Source organism: Mytilus trossulus, chromosome 6 (assembly GCF_036588685.1).
Source record: "Mytilus trossulus isolate FHL-02 chromosome 6, PNRI_Mtr1.1.1.hap1, whole genome shotgun sequence".
NCBI lineage: Eukaryota > Metazoa > Mollusca > Bivalvia > Mytilida > Mytilidae > Mytilus > Mytilus trossulus.
This window is the reverse complement of record NC_086378.1, coordinates 30,079,726-30,096,121: the sequence shown is the minus strand read 5'-3', so window position 1 is coordinate 30,096,121 and position 16,396 is coordinate 30,079,726. Positions and strand designations below refer to the sequence as shown.

At 32.3% G+C, this 16,396-nt stretch overlaps 1 protein-coding gene across 1 annotated transcript; it reads right to left on the bottom strand.

Moving 5' to 3' along the window:
* Window positions 1-4,073: 4,073 nt before the first annotated feature.
* LOC134721087 (transmembrane protein 143-like) lies at window positions 4,074-16,376 on the bottom strand. The gene is made up of 6 exons (XM_063583808.1): window positions 16,259-16,376; window positions 11,690-11,892; window positions 10,153-10,312; window positions 9,518-9,712; window positions 6,945-7,569; window positions 4,074-5,772 (listed from the first exon to the last, which is right to left on the bottom strand). Exons 1-6 carry the CDS (start codon window positions 16,319-16,321, stop codon window positions 5,459-5,461), a joined length of 1,560 nt encoding a protein of 519 aa, XP_063439878.1. The 5' UTR covers window positions 16,322-16,376; the 3' UTR covers window positions 4,074-5,458.
* Between the last annotated feature and the right edge of the window lie 20 nt (window positions 16,377-16,396).

Sequence of the window (16,396 nt, the reverse complement as noted above, 5' to 3'; positions counted from 1 at the left end):
TTGTGACAGAGTGTGGATTCGAATGCGGGTGATGCATGCATTGCATGAGACGCTATTCCATGTCGATCATCTCTGTCTCGCTCTATTTTTTTATTTAATGCGATTCTTCAGTTTTGTTTGTTACCTAGGTTAGTCTTCTTACTCGGGTTATCAGATTTTACCACCGTTGAACTGCTTTTCCGTATATATCTATATGTATTGGTCAATGTTTCATCTAGAGTGTATGTCAATTCATGTTTCGTCCTTATTTGACGAATTTAACTCGCAAATTTGTTTTCAAGTTACACTTTATTATTGTCACTTCTAAACGATGGAGTATCTGGAATGGCAAACGTAGATACTAGTATCTTGTCTTAAGAAGAGATAAATCCTACTTTGTAAAGGATCATTCTGATTCAAACAAAAAATTCTCTGAAACTGACATTATCAAGATGCTTGATTTCTTGATTGACAACATATTTGTTACGTTCGGAGGACGTGTTTTTCAGCAGACTTGTTTCTTTATTATTATTGGGCTAACTTAAGGGAGTTCGCTTCTCAGTTTCAAAATAAATAACTTTTCAAAACACTGGTATATGTTGATAGGAGATTAATAATGGAATCAAGAGAGCCAAGAAAATATATAGGTTAATGTGCTTGTTTTCGAGATATTAGCCATTGAAATTTTGGCGGGAAAATGTTCTCTCTGGACTTTTCATAACTTTATCATTGACAAGTTAAAGTTCTCAAAAACTATCAAAAAATAAATAAAATGTTATAAGACTTTTACAGATGGCTTATCTTTATACATGTAAAACATTTATAATAGGAAAAATTGGGGTCAATGGGCAAATTTTTTTATGGCATTCAAATGGATAATACCAGAGGAATCCGAAAATCTGACAAAAATTCCAAAACATGACAAGCAAACATCCTTAATACAGGAACTTCTTAAGAATAAAGATAAAAAGTTAGCAATATCCTTTAACTCTACTTTCCGCTATAAAGATGTTCTTTCACTAAATAATTCAAAATTTGGTGATTATGTCGATCGCATCTATCCCATTGAACTAGAGATAAAGGATAAAAACAGATACAGTTAAGTCGGCCTCCTATCTTGACTTACCTATAAAAATTGACAATGAGGGTCGATTAAAAACAAATCTTTACGACAACTAAGATGATTTCAGCTTTCCAATTGTGAACTTTGCATTTCTAAGTAGCAACATTCCAGCAGCACCTGCATACAGTGTATATATCTCCCAATTGATACGATATTCCCGTGTTTGCATCTCCTATCATCATTTTCTTGATAGAGGGTTGTTGCTTACAATGGGATCTATTAAATCAAGAATTCCAAATGGTGAAGTTGAAATCATCCCTTCGTAAATTTAACGGATGCCATCACAAGTTAGTTATGACTGTTATGGAATAACCGTTTATAAAAATGATATAGGATATATTCCTTCCGTCGTAACTACAATCCCCTCCCCTTTCATGAATGTGACCTACCGAATTAGACTATTTACCGGATCAGTTATCTCATAAACAACACGACGGGTAACATATGTGGAGCAAGATCTGCTTACCCTTCCGGAGCACCTGAGATCAACCCTAGTTTTTGGTGGGATTCGTGTTGTTTATTCTTAAGTTTCAATGTTTTGTCATGTATACTATTGTTTGTCTGTTTGTCTTTTTCATTTTTAGCCATGAAGTTATCAGTTTATTTCAGATCTATGAGTTTGACTGTGCCTCTGATATCTTTCGTCCCTCTTTTCTGCTTACTCTGCTAACAAACGTTTAAATTGTAACTGATGTTTCTATACGTAGTTTAGAAGTCACCGATGTGTCTGTGCCTAGTAGGATAGTGTATGCACACCTATGTCAAGATCCATGATTATTACTGAGTGGTAGAAAGTTTCATGTTTGTTATTTTTCTGAGTAATACTGCCTTTCTGATTTTTTTTCCTGTGCGTATGAGACAGTGTTGGTTTGTATCAATGATGATTTCATCTTGCTACATGATATTTTGAATAGTCCGGAAACCCGAAAGTCATCCTGGTGTCGTCGATCATAATTTTACTTTGATTTTAAGAGGAAATGTTCTCATAGATCTTTATACAACTCAATGATAAACAAGATGAAAAGATGAACTCATCAGATTAGTGTCAAAAGTAAAATCCCACAATTACCAAACTCCGATGAAAATTCAAAACGGAAAGTCCCTAATCAAATCGCAAAAATCAAAAGCTCGAACACATCAAACGAATGGATAACAACTGTCAAATTCCTGACTTAGTGCAGGCATTTTCGTATATAGAAAATGGTGGATTAAACCTTGTTTTGTAGCTAGCTATACATCTCAATTGTATGACAATCGACGAATAAAATTCCATTATATTGACAACGATATGTGAACAAAGCGAACAGATATGTATCAAAAATAACCATTGGAAAACGTAGACAACAGTCTTCATCCAAATCTATATTATTGACTTCATTCGATACATTTCTCCTACTGACTAACCGTGTTTAACAGGTACTTTGTTGGCTTTCTTGAACACATACAAGATATTCGTATTAATTAATAAGCATAAAATTATTCATTTCAATATTGTCAGCTATTTTAATCATTAACAACACATTTAATAACAAAATAAATAATCAATTAGGTAGTCAGCAATTTACGGTCATGTTTTCTTTTGCCAATAAAATAAGATGGTTTATACGATGAGTTTATTATAAACAAATTAAAGATACCAAACGTATATTAGGTACACAAGACGCGCGTTTCGTCTAAATAAAAGTCACCAGATAAGCTCGATTCCAAGTAGTTGAAAAGCAAAATCAAATATCACAAACTTGAGGAGCATGTAAAATCGACAATACCGATAAAGTGTGTCAAAGGCATCTAAGAATATCTATACGTGAGGGAACATTTACAAAGTTGATATTTATCAGTTCAAGTTGTTTACATATACAACTGTATGTGTCATCGGAGATACAACTTTATCTTAGATTCCCTTGATCTGTATATCTGCTGTAATGCTTGTTATAAAAACAGGCGTTTTTGGTTTGTCATAAATAAGTTAATATTAAGCCATGTTAACCTTGTTACCATAAAGTTGTACGTTTAATTCAAGGTGCCTTGAAAGTGTACACACCAGTATCAAACCCAAAGCGTTTTAAATACATATCCTTTGCTTTCCTCTGTTTTAAATGTTCCTGCTATTTGTAAAGCAAGAACAACACTTCAGAAGCATTCATTTTATCAAGAGATGCCTGTTCCATGTCAGGAATATGAGTTGTTTCCATGTTTGATCTTTTGTTTTCGCCATTTGACAAAGGACTTTCCGTTCTGAATTTTTCTTTGAGTTCTGTGTGTTTGTTATTTTAAATATATAAGATTTGCAGGACAAGTATCCAGGTCTACCTCAACTGAAATATGAAATTTTATACCAAATGTATAGTAACCCATGATGTATATATTCGGTAAAATGTTATGTTTGATTAGTTGCTGAGCATTTCCAGCAGAACTACTAAGAGATTGGCCTCTTTTTCTCCAGTAATTAAGTCCTCAGCTAGAAAGCATCATAACTTCTTTTAAAATGCACATTGCTATGTGTTTCCTTATATATTCTACATTGGTTAGAAGGTTGAGATATCACAAAACATATTTAACTCCACCACATTTTTGCACCTGTCCCAAATGAGGATCCTCTGGCATTTGTTAGTCTTGTATGTTTTTTAATTTTAGTTCATTTATATGTTTTGAATTTAAGTGTGGCGTCCTTCTTAACTGTCCTAGTATACAATTTTATGTACAGTACAGCGGAGTAACATTTCAACTTGCAGGATTTTCTCGCTGGGTTGAAGACCCATTGGTTACCTTCCATTGTTATCCGCTCTTTGGTTGGGTAGTTGTCTCTTTGTCGTATTCCCCATTTCCATTCTCAATTTAATCCAACACAGAGCTGGATTTAAAACCAAAACATTTTACACCACAGGAAAGGAAATTAGCACCAGGTTTTTTTAAACTGTATTGGAAACTTTTCTTTCATAATGGTTCTCACAAATCAGACATAAATAGTAAAGAATTTTCTATATCTTTTATTTATATATATTAACATATATGACTTTATCATCTTTTCCATAATATGCTCTCAGTGATACCCAACCTACATTTAATAATTTCATTATAATGACCTTCCATTTATCATGTTTATAATACAACCTAATATCTGTATTGAACGAAGGAATGGCAACTTTTAATGTTCTTACCCCTAATAAAAAAAAACCATAAAAAAATATATAACTGTGGATTAATTTCATTTAGTGAAAATAATTTTACTGGACGAAGATGAAATTGAATCTTTTTTGTAGATATTGAATTTTGTTGTTTTCCAAAGTATACAACAAGCCTTTAGAAAATTGGTACTTGGTTGAACATGCATGGTTTTTATCTAAGATAATTGCCTACCCATGAATAATAATGAAATAAAAAAATTTCAGAAAATTTTAAATTATGAAATATCATTATTTGCTTTCAATAGAGTTTAGATTCTTTTTGTGAAAAAACCCTCTTTTTTCATAATTTGCCATGGATTTATATAAAGTACTGGATGTTACAGAGGAGAAAAACAACAATTTATCAAGTTTGAAATGTTATAAAACAGATCAGAAACACTCTCAAGACATTAGTTCTTTTATCATTTTTATCATTAGGGTCTTATTAAAATGCCGACCAACATGAAGAGGATAGGTGAGGTGAAGCACTTTAATCATTAGCAAAAATATGGCCTATGAAGTAATTCTGAATCTGATTTTGAACCTGAAAAGAGTAATCACAATTTTTTCCGAAATAGTAAATGAAATTTAGAATTCAAATGAACACTGCAGGAGTCTCTTCTACTTACATACATAAATATCTAATCTCAGTACTGATATAAATAAATAACTTATCTCAGAAAGATATTTCCCTTGCAACATAAAACATGTAGTCAATAATTTGATTGAATTTGAGATTAACATATTGACACTTTTTCTACATTCTTATAACAGGACTCATTGTTAAACTATGTCTATTTTTAGTCTGTTTATTAAAAAAAAAAATGCTATCTCACTGAGACTCCTTTTAACTTTTGTACATATTAGCAGGATGTAATTTCCAATTGTTAGGAATTTACATTGTAAATAGTAATTATTTGAATAACATCATGCATTTTTGTTTACTTTATTCTTATGAATATTGACAATAAATAATAAATCGACAAGTTCATTTACTTTTACCTCTAAATAATCTTGAATTCATGATTTATAGGGGGTGACACACCACAAATCAACTGAAAACATACACGTCACTACTACTAGTCACAAAGTCGTTAAATTTACTTTAAATTCTAACTTTATAAATACAAATCATGTTTAAAAACACCTCTATCAAATTAAATATAAAATCCTTCTATGCATAGTTCATCCATCAAAACCATCCATACTTCTTGTCTTTGTTTTCCTCTTCTGTGTATTTCTCTTCCGTTTCTAAGAAATAGTCCCTATCGTAACCCTCTAATAAATCTTCCTCCATACGTTCTACTTTTGGTGAAGGTTGTTGTGGAAGGTTACGCATGGCTGAATCAAGCGGTAATACATTAAGTTTCCCGTTTAATTTACTTAGAATTCCGAAGTCTTGTAAGTGTTTGATAGCTTCTGATGAATTAAATTCAATTTTGGCACCAGTCTTTTTCTCTATCCATTCCTCACATTTTTTCTCTAAATTTAAATCTGTAATATTTCCTGAAATTACAAAGAAAATCAGAAATAATCTTACTGGTTTCAGGTACTGATATCTATCAAGATATTTTATAAAAGAAGATGTCAAACCATTGTAAATCTCATAAACATTTTAAAACCCGCCACAACTTTGCGCCTCAAGTCCCAAGTCGGGAGACTCTGGACTTTGTTAGTCTTGTATGATTTTTAATTTAAGTTTCTTGTGTATGATTTGGAGTTTAGTTCATCGTCCATCATCACTGTATTAGTATACATATTTTTTAGGGGCCAGCTGAAGGACACCTACGGGTGCGGGAATTCTCGCTACATTGAAGACCCATTGGTGACCTTCGGCTGTTGTCTGCTCTATGGTTGGGTTGTTGTCACTTTGACAGATAAACCATTTCCTTTCTCAATTTTATAAAATATTTAAGAATTATTAGAATTACAATTCAAACTGATAGCAAATATATGGAAGTGTCTAAAGGAGAATAATATAGAATACCATATAAACTTGTGTACTTTTTGCAATATGCATAAAAAACAGCTTATTAGAATACTTGTCCTTTCACTGATTTGACAGACCCATTTAGATTTTAAGAATATTGTTTTCACAAAAAACATAATTTCACAAAGCCAAATGATGTATGTTTTTTATTAATGTTGTCTAAATTCAAACATGTAATCTGTGATTATTGCCTGATTTGCTGGACTGTATTGGTCTGTATGGCACTAAAATGCTACAGCTTAAGTAATAGTTAAATTTAAGTCAGACTTGAAAAAATACAGGTCACTTCCAAATAATCATTTATACTAATTTACATGAAATTTAAAAGGTATGTATTGAAAATATCAGAGTAAATTTCAAGCATCTATCTGCTAAAGTCAGACATTTGATGGTCACTCATACAATTATTATTCATCTATTTCTTTATGCATAAAAAAGCTCTTTAAGGTAAATATATGAGAGTCCAGATGAGAAGTGTCCTTTGCTGTGTTCTTATCTTTTAATGACATTCTGCTAATTTTTTCACCCATTGTTCTCCATTCTTCAGAACTATATTGTTCTCTATTCTTTCTTTGTCCCTTTTTATTTTGCCCATCATTTTTTATTGTCATCTGTAATTCTATTCAAGACCAAAAATTATAGTTCCAACCCTTAAACAACTATGAACTTATTTTTGTTAAGTTTTTACCTAATTCTGTTGGTACAAACTGAACGTCCTTCTTCATTGCTAATACTGATCTATTTGTCAATAGAAATGTGTAGGCAATAAGTGCCTCTTTAAAACTTTCATCCTCAGCTCGATCAACCAACAAAGCCAAGGAGCCACGGTTATTTGCTATATTTTTGAAATATAATTGTCTATTTAATCGTGCAAGGTATTTATTTTTACGATTATTGTACACAGTATATGTACGACCTCCTAAAGTTCCAGCTGTTATAAACACAGCCAAAAACCAATCTATATGCAGGTGAGCTAGAATCGTGACACATTTCGCCAAAACAGATGCCATTGCAAGGAAGCCTGATCCTGCTATAATTTGTTTGTCTCTAGCTTTGATTACTATTCTTCCATCTGGTAATAACATTTCTAAACCATTTACTGGAACTTCTTTAAAAACTTTTAACATAAGTTTCTGATCTTTCTTCAACCTTAAAGCTACCACAATACGTTTGTAAAAGGCAGGTCCATCTGTCTGCTTAACAGGTGTCTTCCAGAACTGTAATTTTCTATACCATGGAATACTCATTGCTGGTTTCTCTTTTCCTAAGGCCCAAATACGAAGAATATCAAAATTGTTCCTATCCACTTTGACCTGTAAATATAAGTCTTATAATTTATTCTTGTGTAGAAATTCAACATTTTAAAGACATTCAGGTACTGAGGCTGTTTAAATTTATCTGCTATTTCTCTAAAAATAAAATGCTCTGCAGGGTGCAGCTTGATACAACCCTAGCAAGTATGAACACAACATTCAAGCTTGATACAGCTCTGAATTTGGTTTGTGATTAAATATTTGACACAGCATAGGTTTCTGACACAGAATGAATGTGGTTTAAGAACTTAAATATTTGAAATTGTACATTAACCTATTATGGTTCAAAATCCAAAGTCTAAATATGTGGTTAGATAAAGCGTACCACAAAGCCGAAGAATTCAATTCTGTATGAAATTAAACAAAGTTTAATTTTGAACTCTTTGAACTTCAATGTAGACCAATTTGATAACAAGGACCAAAGTAATAAAATTTAATAAATGGTTAAATTCAGCATATTGAAGAACCCCAAGAATTCAATTTTTGTTGAACTCAAACAGTTTAATTTGGACCCTTTGAACTGTAATGTGGACCAGTTTGAAATGGAGCACAAATTTAATAAACTATTAACACAGAGATATGATAGTGCAAAGCAAATGTTACACATTGTTGATACCACAGCCTTCAAGCAGTGACATGAATGTCCAACCTTTGGACCTAAATCAGGCTTAATATCCGAAATTCAAAATAAGTGGTAACACTCAGCATATTAAATAACACAAACAGTTCAAGACTTTGGATTAATCCCAATTGAAATTGATCACTATCCCGACTTTTCTTTTGAGGTATGGAACCTCGGGGTACAATTACATGAGATCCTTACACTTATATACAAGTCATTGTCTGGAAACTAAATGTCCTCAAAAGATGACAATATCATTCCATTCGGTAAAATATTTGATGTCAAGTAAAAATGATGATAATAAAATTACCAAGGCTCATTGTATAGGCTCATTGTTTCCTAAATTAATTAAATACATAACAGAAAATTCATTTATAAGTGTCATTATTAAAGCAATCAGGACCCATAACTTTTGAACATTCAATGAAGAATGGTTGATACAAATCCTGACCTTCATTTTATCATATCTTTTTAAATTTGAAATGAATTCAGCCTCAATAGTTTTCGCTATCTTAGCATAAATGAAATGATAATTTACAAACCCTAACACCCTCTGACACATCATGCTCATTCATAGATCTAATGATAATCTACAAACCCTAACACCCTCTGACACATCATGCTCATTCATAGATCTAAAGATAATTTACAAACCCTAACACCCTCTGACACATCATGCTCATTCATAGATCTAATGATAATTTACAAACCCTAACACCCTCTGACACATCATGCTCATTCATAGATCTAATGATAATTTACAAACCCTAACACCCTCTGACACATCATGCTCATTCATAGATCTAATGATAATTTACAAACCCTAACACCCTCTGACACATCATGCTCATTCATAGATCTAATGATAATCTACAAACCCTAACACCCTCTGACACATCATGCTCATTCATAGATCTAAAGATAATTTACAAACCCTAACACCCTCTGACACATCATGCTCATTCATAGATCTAATGATAATTTACAAACCCTAACACCCTCTGACACATCATGCTCATTCATAGATCTAATGATAATCTACAAACCCTAACACCCTCTGACACATCATGCTCATTCATAGATCTTAAGATAATTTACAAACCCTAACACCCTCTGACACATCATGCTCATTCATAGATCTAATGATAATTTACAAACCCTAACACCCTCTGACACATCATGTTCATTCATAGATCTAATGATAATTTACAAACCCTAACACCCTCTGACACATCATGCTCATTCATAGATATAATGATAATTTACAAACCCTAACACCCTCTGACACATCGTGCACATTCATAGATCTAATGATAATTTACAAACCCTAACACCCTCTGCCACATCATGCTCATTCATAGATCTAATGAGAGTATTTTCAGAGAGTTCATGGAAGTTTGCCTTCTCTACCAAGTCCTCAAGTCTTTGTAATAACCAGAACTCATTGTCAAGCTTCTCACGTCTAGTGTACTTTCTGGTTTTGACTGTATCTTTATCAGGATTAATAGGATCAAACAGTGCCTGAAAAATTAAATAACTTTATGTAAATAAAAATTGGAAATATGGTCTAGGTTGTTTGATATTTTGAATGAAAAGATAAGTTGCAGTTAATGATAAGTGATTTTTTATTTACGTATTTTTTATGCCACTTTTAAGCACTGTTTTTAGGCTATTTCATGGAAGCCAGTTTTTATGGGTGGAGGAAGCCGCATTGCCTGAAGAAAACCACTGACCTTCGATAGGAAAACTGATAATCCTAATCAATAAAGATTGCATGGAGTCGAGTGCACCCTCACGAGAGGGGTTTGATCTCACAATCTCAGTGTTGACTGGCTAGCTATTATAGTAGTAACTACTTAGACCACTTTGCCACCAAGGCTTCTTAATGATAAGTGTGATTTTATAGTATTTTAAAATGCAGATGTTTTTTTCTATGAACAACAATGTTTAAATGTACTTACCTTAATTTCATTAAGAATGCCATGGTATTTGTTTACAATTGCTGAATCTAGTCCTAGAGCAAAATCTGTATAAATTTTCTTCTCACTTTCACTTAGAAAAGCCTTTTCTTCAACCAATAATCTAATCAAAGACTGTCTTGTTATTGGAATGTACCTTTCTCTAAAATCAAATGATAATGACTGAAAAATTAACCAAAGAGAAATGGATCAAAGATACAGAATCACTGTCGTTTATAATTATCACTGCCAAAATTATACTGTTCTATAATTCTTTTATAACAAGATTAGGATAACCCACAAAAAAACTTATTTCCAAATTACAGACAAAGATAATTTTAGCAAAAAATCAAAGCATGAATCTAAATTTAAAACAGGTTGAATGTTTGTTGATGTGGTTCATAAATGATTCTGGTTTCTCCTTTTTATATAGATTAGACTGTTGGTAGTCCTGTTTGAATGGTTTTACACTAGTAGTTTTTTGGGGCCTTTATAGCTTGCTGTTCAATGTTAACCAAGGCTCTGTGTTGAAGACCGTACTAAGACATATACTGTTTACTTTTACAATTTGCGACATGGATGGAGAGTTTCATTGGCACTCATACCACATCTTTTTAAATCTATTATATATCTGTTGTATTTTAAACAATTCATTAGCATTTATATTGAATTGCCCCAATAATGAAATAATGTGTTGAGGGTTGATGGAAAGGGTAATGTAAAGTGTCTAGAGTGTAAGGGAAAGGGTAATGTAAAGTGTCTAGAGTGTAAGGGAAAGGGTAATGTAAAGTGTCTAGAGTGTAAGGGAAAGGGTAATGTAAAGTGTCTAGAGTGTAAGGGACTGTTTGAAATGTGTCCCTGAATGTCTTATCTTACTTGCTAGTCTGATTCTCATTGAAAAAAAAACTAAAAGTAAAAGTACAAAGCTTTACCAACTCGGCAGTATCCTCTATGCAGTACCAAATAGAGAGTGAAACTGATTTCTAAACTGGACAAATTGATGCCTCTCTCTTCACTCTGAAGTAACTGTATTATTAAAATGTAGGACTTTCTTCTCTGAACAAAGTAATGTATGTCATAAGTGGTTTCATCAATCCTTTTTTTTTTTTAATACTGTGGATTCATTAATTTTCGTTGGATACCAATTTTCGTGGATTTCGTGGGTACAGAATAACCACGAATTCAAATGTTCAACGAATTAGAAATTTTCTCAAGGAATGAATGTAGACTTTGCCATAACCACGAAATTGAATATCCACGAATATGTAAGTTTTCCTCAAACCACGAAAATTGGTACCCACGAAAATAAATGAATCTACAGTACCAGAAAAATAACATATGTACTGAGCATTTCCTGAGGTAGATGTTGGACCAGTTATTGATTTGAAAAATACTCTTAATTAACAAATTTTAAGTAAAACAGAAGCTAGCATTTCTTTATGGAGATTCCCTTGCATTTTAATCTGTGTCAACACAATATCGAATTGTATCTTAAAACAAAATAAACCAAATCTGTAGTAAACATATATCTAGAAATTACTTGTGCAAATCTTCTTCCTCTTCTACTTCTAGAACAGGTGCAGTTACAACTTCATTCTTTGCATCAGACGTCTCTGCTAGTTTATCATTTCCTACACATCTAGTTGTAGAAATTGTACGCCGTTGTATGTGTTGGCATGTCTTGATATGGTAATATCTTGGTGCTTTTAAAGAACATATGGTGAATTCATGATTCAGCAAACACTGTAAATATAATACAACAAAATTGATATTTTAAAAGTTTATGTTCGATCAAGTAACCTAAGGGTGCAAATTAAAACTGTTTTTGTCAGTGTGGTTGTACAAGTGCTTTTTGGTATTTTATGATAAGCCACAGTTTAGTGCAAAAACCCGGGTTTTATGAGTATTGCCCAGCCCAGTGGGAAATAATGGGAAAACCCGGGTTTTACTGGGTTTTAGTGGGTAATACTGGGCAATACTGGGTAATATAAAATACTTGTCTGAATTTTAAAGAGGATTCAGTGATAAACACAAATGTAATACATTTATTAAGCTATTTATACCCTATTTTGTTTGTTTAGCATTTGTCTAGATTGGCAAACTGTAAATATAAAGCAAAAATTTTTTTTTTTCAAATAAAACATAACTCCTATTAACATGATTAAGAATTAACAATTATTTGTAAGAAAATTTACATTTAAGTAATGTCACTAATTAATTAATAATTATTCAGTTTGATCTCAGATTTGTTTATGTAACAATAATCAGCCCTTATAATTCTATAAGTTTTATTGGCATGACCCCTTAGGGTGTTTATTTAGCAATATGAATGTATGACAAATAAAATTAACAAGTCACTTAAACACTGCAATAAAATGCATGTTTCAAGGTTTGGTTTATTAAAACAATCCTTGGTAATTAAAAAGGTATCTTTAAATGTAAAAATCTTCTGTTCTGCCTAGTTCAAAATCATATTGCCCAGTATTGCCCACTATTACCAATTTACAAATTACCAAAAACTCGGGTTTTCCCGCCTGGGAATTCCCGGGCGGGTTATACTTTGCCAACCCTGGTTTAGTTCTACATGTATTAATGCATATGTCCATGGGGAAATTAAAAGTTCAGAAAAAAAATTATCCTCATCCCAATATCAATAAAGGTACTTTTTTCATAGAAAAAACATGGTTATATGGATAAAACAAAACTTTCCCAAAGAAAATAATTGCAAAACACTTTTTAGCTATGGACTTGTTTTCCTTGAAAAATGTATCCAAGAACTTTAATACATAGATTCCTAGTTAAATTCTGGTCAAGGATCTGAATACATAGGAAGAATTCTGGCAGACAAATTTTACTACCGGATTCAATTTACTGTTACATGTACTGGGGTAGTCAACATTTGAAGTCTGATGACTTTTCTAGGGGACTATCATTCATGTAGTCTTCTTTTAAGTAAGACTGCTAAATAGGATTCATGTTGTAAAGGATTGCCCACATCCATCTGGCCAAATCATAAAATAATGAATAATTTATATAAACTTCTGAGGATTTGGTTACCTATTTAAATTAGAATAAATAAAATTTTTAAAAAGTATGAATGATAAAAATATAAATGACAAGCAACAACCAAGTGAAGTTTACCTTATATTGGAGTAACTTTTAAAATAATTTACAACCAGATACTCTGCAGGTCACAGCTTTATACAACCACAGAGGTTGAACCCTGAACAGTTGGGTCAAGTATGGACACAACATTCAAGCTTGATACAGCTCTGAATTTGGATGGTGTTCAAATTTTTGACATAATATAGGTTTCTGACACTAAAAAAATGTCCAGATCTTACAAATCTATTAAACAATACTGTGCAATTAAAGATTTCGATCCCAGCCTTTCCATTGTAGTATGGAACCTTGTAGTACAATTTGAGAGAGATCCATACACTTAAACACAAGTTATTGTCCATATACTACAAAAATGCTTGTTTTTGGTCTTTTTATTCCTACAATGTATACTGTTGGCACAATAACCCCCAAAATGAATCCAAACCTTCTACTTGTGGTATTAAACATTGTGGTACAATTTCAGAGCAATTGAAATACTTATACACAAGTTAATATCCTGAAAGTAGAAAAAATGCTTGTTTTGGGTCCCTTTTGGGACCCTAATTTTAAAACAGTTGGGACCATCACCCCCAAAATAAAGCCTACAACCTTCCTTTTGTGGTACATATTAATCCTTCTTATTAAATTTCAGAGAGATCCATTCACTTAAACAAAAGTTATTGTCCGGACACCAAATGTGTCTTTGGACGTTGCAGACGACTACACCATACCATTATACGATCCCAAAAAAATGTTTGCAGTCGTATAAAAAAAACATTGAAAGAAGTAAACTCATTTGCTAATCCTGTAACAGACAAGAAATTGAGGATGAATTCCATTTCTTCTCAATCTGTCCATGCTATACATCATTGAGGGATACCTATATACAAAATATTAATAAAAAATAAATTCAATTTTATTAAATTGCAGTTCACTATAACACTTAAGCATTTGACTGTACTTTTATCTAGCAGTCTACCAGTCAATATAAAAATCACCATAAAGTATTGATTGTTTTTTAGTGAGAACATCTGTATTACTTGTATTTCTTTTAATATGCAACCTCATTTTTGTTTGTGATCTTTTTTTAATTGTTCATGAACATTAATAATGTGTTAACTGTTGATATTTATAGCCTGTGAATACCACTGTCACTCTAATATAATAATAATCAATTTAACTATTGTCAGTTTATTGTCTTAATTTTGAATGCCATAACCATTTAATGTAAATGTGTTTGTGTGAATAAAATATTGTCTATTGTCTATAAAAATGAGTCTGATTAGTTTGTAAGCTGAATCAGCAGTCAGGTGTATCTACGCAACTAAGACTTCACCAATAATCATGATAATCAGTAAATATTCATACCTGCATGTGACCTGCCAACATTTTAAAACGCCCATTGGGGTTTTACATGCAATATGATTGTCATGGTCCTACAAAACTTTTAAAGGGGCCTTCAAACTTATTTCTATGTTGTTATCATGCTTCTTCATACCGTAACAATGCTATACCAATGGTAAAAATAAAGATTGTTTGTTTCAAATTGTGGACAAAATTGCTATTTCAAACTTTCCAATTGGGAGCCTCCATGGTGGAAATAATCCACAAATAGTGACAGTTGGCAGGTATGAATATTAACAAATACATTACATCTTTTATTTCATAAAATCTCCTGTATGTATGGTTTCACCCTTAATATTTTGTGTAATGCATGTCTAAAATTAGGGAAAAAACTGTTTTAAGAGGTCTTCAAATCTCTGATGATTTTGTGCATGCGTTCTAAGAATAGATTATTATGAATAAAAGAAAGATTTTATAGTACAAAATATAGTTATTTTTAAACCAAATAAGACTGCCAACATGGCCAAGGATGCAGTGCAAAATTTATTTTAATCTTATTTAAATTTGACTTAATTATGAAACAAGTTTTATCTGACAGTCTGCACCAAAATCTTTTTCAACTACTAGTCCGAAGAGCAATATTCTGACATTTTTCTTATTGGTCCAAACAAAGTTTTGCAAAAACTTACTAGTCCGAATGAAATTTTACTAGTCTGGGGCATCGGACTAGTGGCTAACCGTGCAGACTGTCTGAAGATGTACATGTAATGGTAATTGGCTAAATACGGTTACTCATCAAATTGTAGTTAATTTTTTTTAATATTTTCTGTTCCTTCTAAATACACCTTATCGCTATTTCCGCTTGACCCGAGAATAGGTTCCGCTTGAACTATTGGCGTCATACAACAATCACTTTTCCATTGTGGCGTCAGATATTTTGAATTATGACGTCAAAATTTTACAGGACCCTGTATGATGTCCAGTAATGGCGGACAAATAGCGATAAGGTGTATACTAAAACAATTAGAAAAAAAAATCTATGAGTGTTCCATTGCCGATATTATGAGTAATGACAAATCAGGTAATGCATGATATCACCAGTTGCAAAAACACCTCTGTCTTGACTGTATTTTTATACCTAATAATATTTTTCATATTGCTGTCGCAAGACTTTAAATATGGGGCTCTATTTACATGAAAGCCTCTAAAAAAACAATAACCTTGACTTGGGAACACATTATGTTGCACCCGTCTCATATCTGGGAACCAAGCTGTAAGGTTGCAGGGTCCCAAGGCTATTGTAAAAAAAAATCTGAGATGCCCAATGGCATTCCAGAAAAAAATAAAAAATAGCCTTGCCAGACGTCATAATATTCAGTTTTTTGGACTACGTTCATCTTCAACCCATAAAGTCATAACATGTTTAAATGCTTTTTATACAGAATTCATAATCTTTCACATGTAACTATCTCCTCATATAATCTAAGAGACAAGGACAAAAGATTCAAGGAATAGGAATGTAAAAATTATTGTCAAACTGTCAGAAAGAAGGATGTCAATTTCTTAATCAATCAAGCCAATGTTAGAGGTCTGACTATAGAGAATCAATAGAAACAATGTCAGAAATCGTAAAAAGCAAGGGCAATAAAGAATTTGTTGAGACCTTTACTCCTTTTGCTACTTGTTTGCCAAGTCCTGCTTTTCGGGACAGCAGAAGGACAGCCATACTGCCCGATTGCAAGTCTGTCTCCTAAATGCGTTTGACGAATGGACATTTTCCCTTTGCTACAAATCATTTGAA

Coding starts and splice junctions, on each gene's coding strand:
- LOC134721087 (XM_063583808.1), bottom strand. CDS start 16,321: ATGGCTGTCCTTCTGCTGTCCCGAAAAGCAGGACTTGGCAAACAAGTA. Junction 11,893..16,258: donor AAGTAGCAAAAGGAGTAAAG/GTCTCAACAAAT, acceptor TTATATTTACAG/TGTTTGCTGAATCATGAATT. Junction 7,570..9,517: donor ATGTGGCAGAGGGTGTTAGG/GTTTGTAAATTA, acceptor TTATATTTACAG/GTCAAAGTGGATAGGAACAA.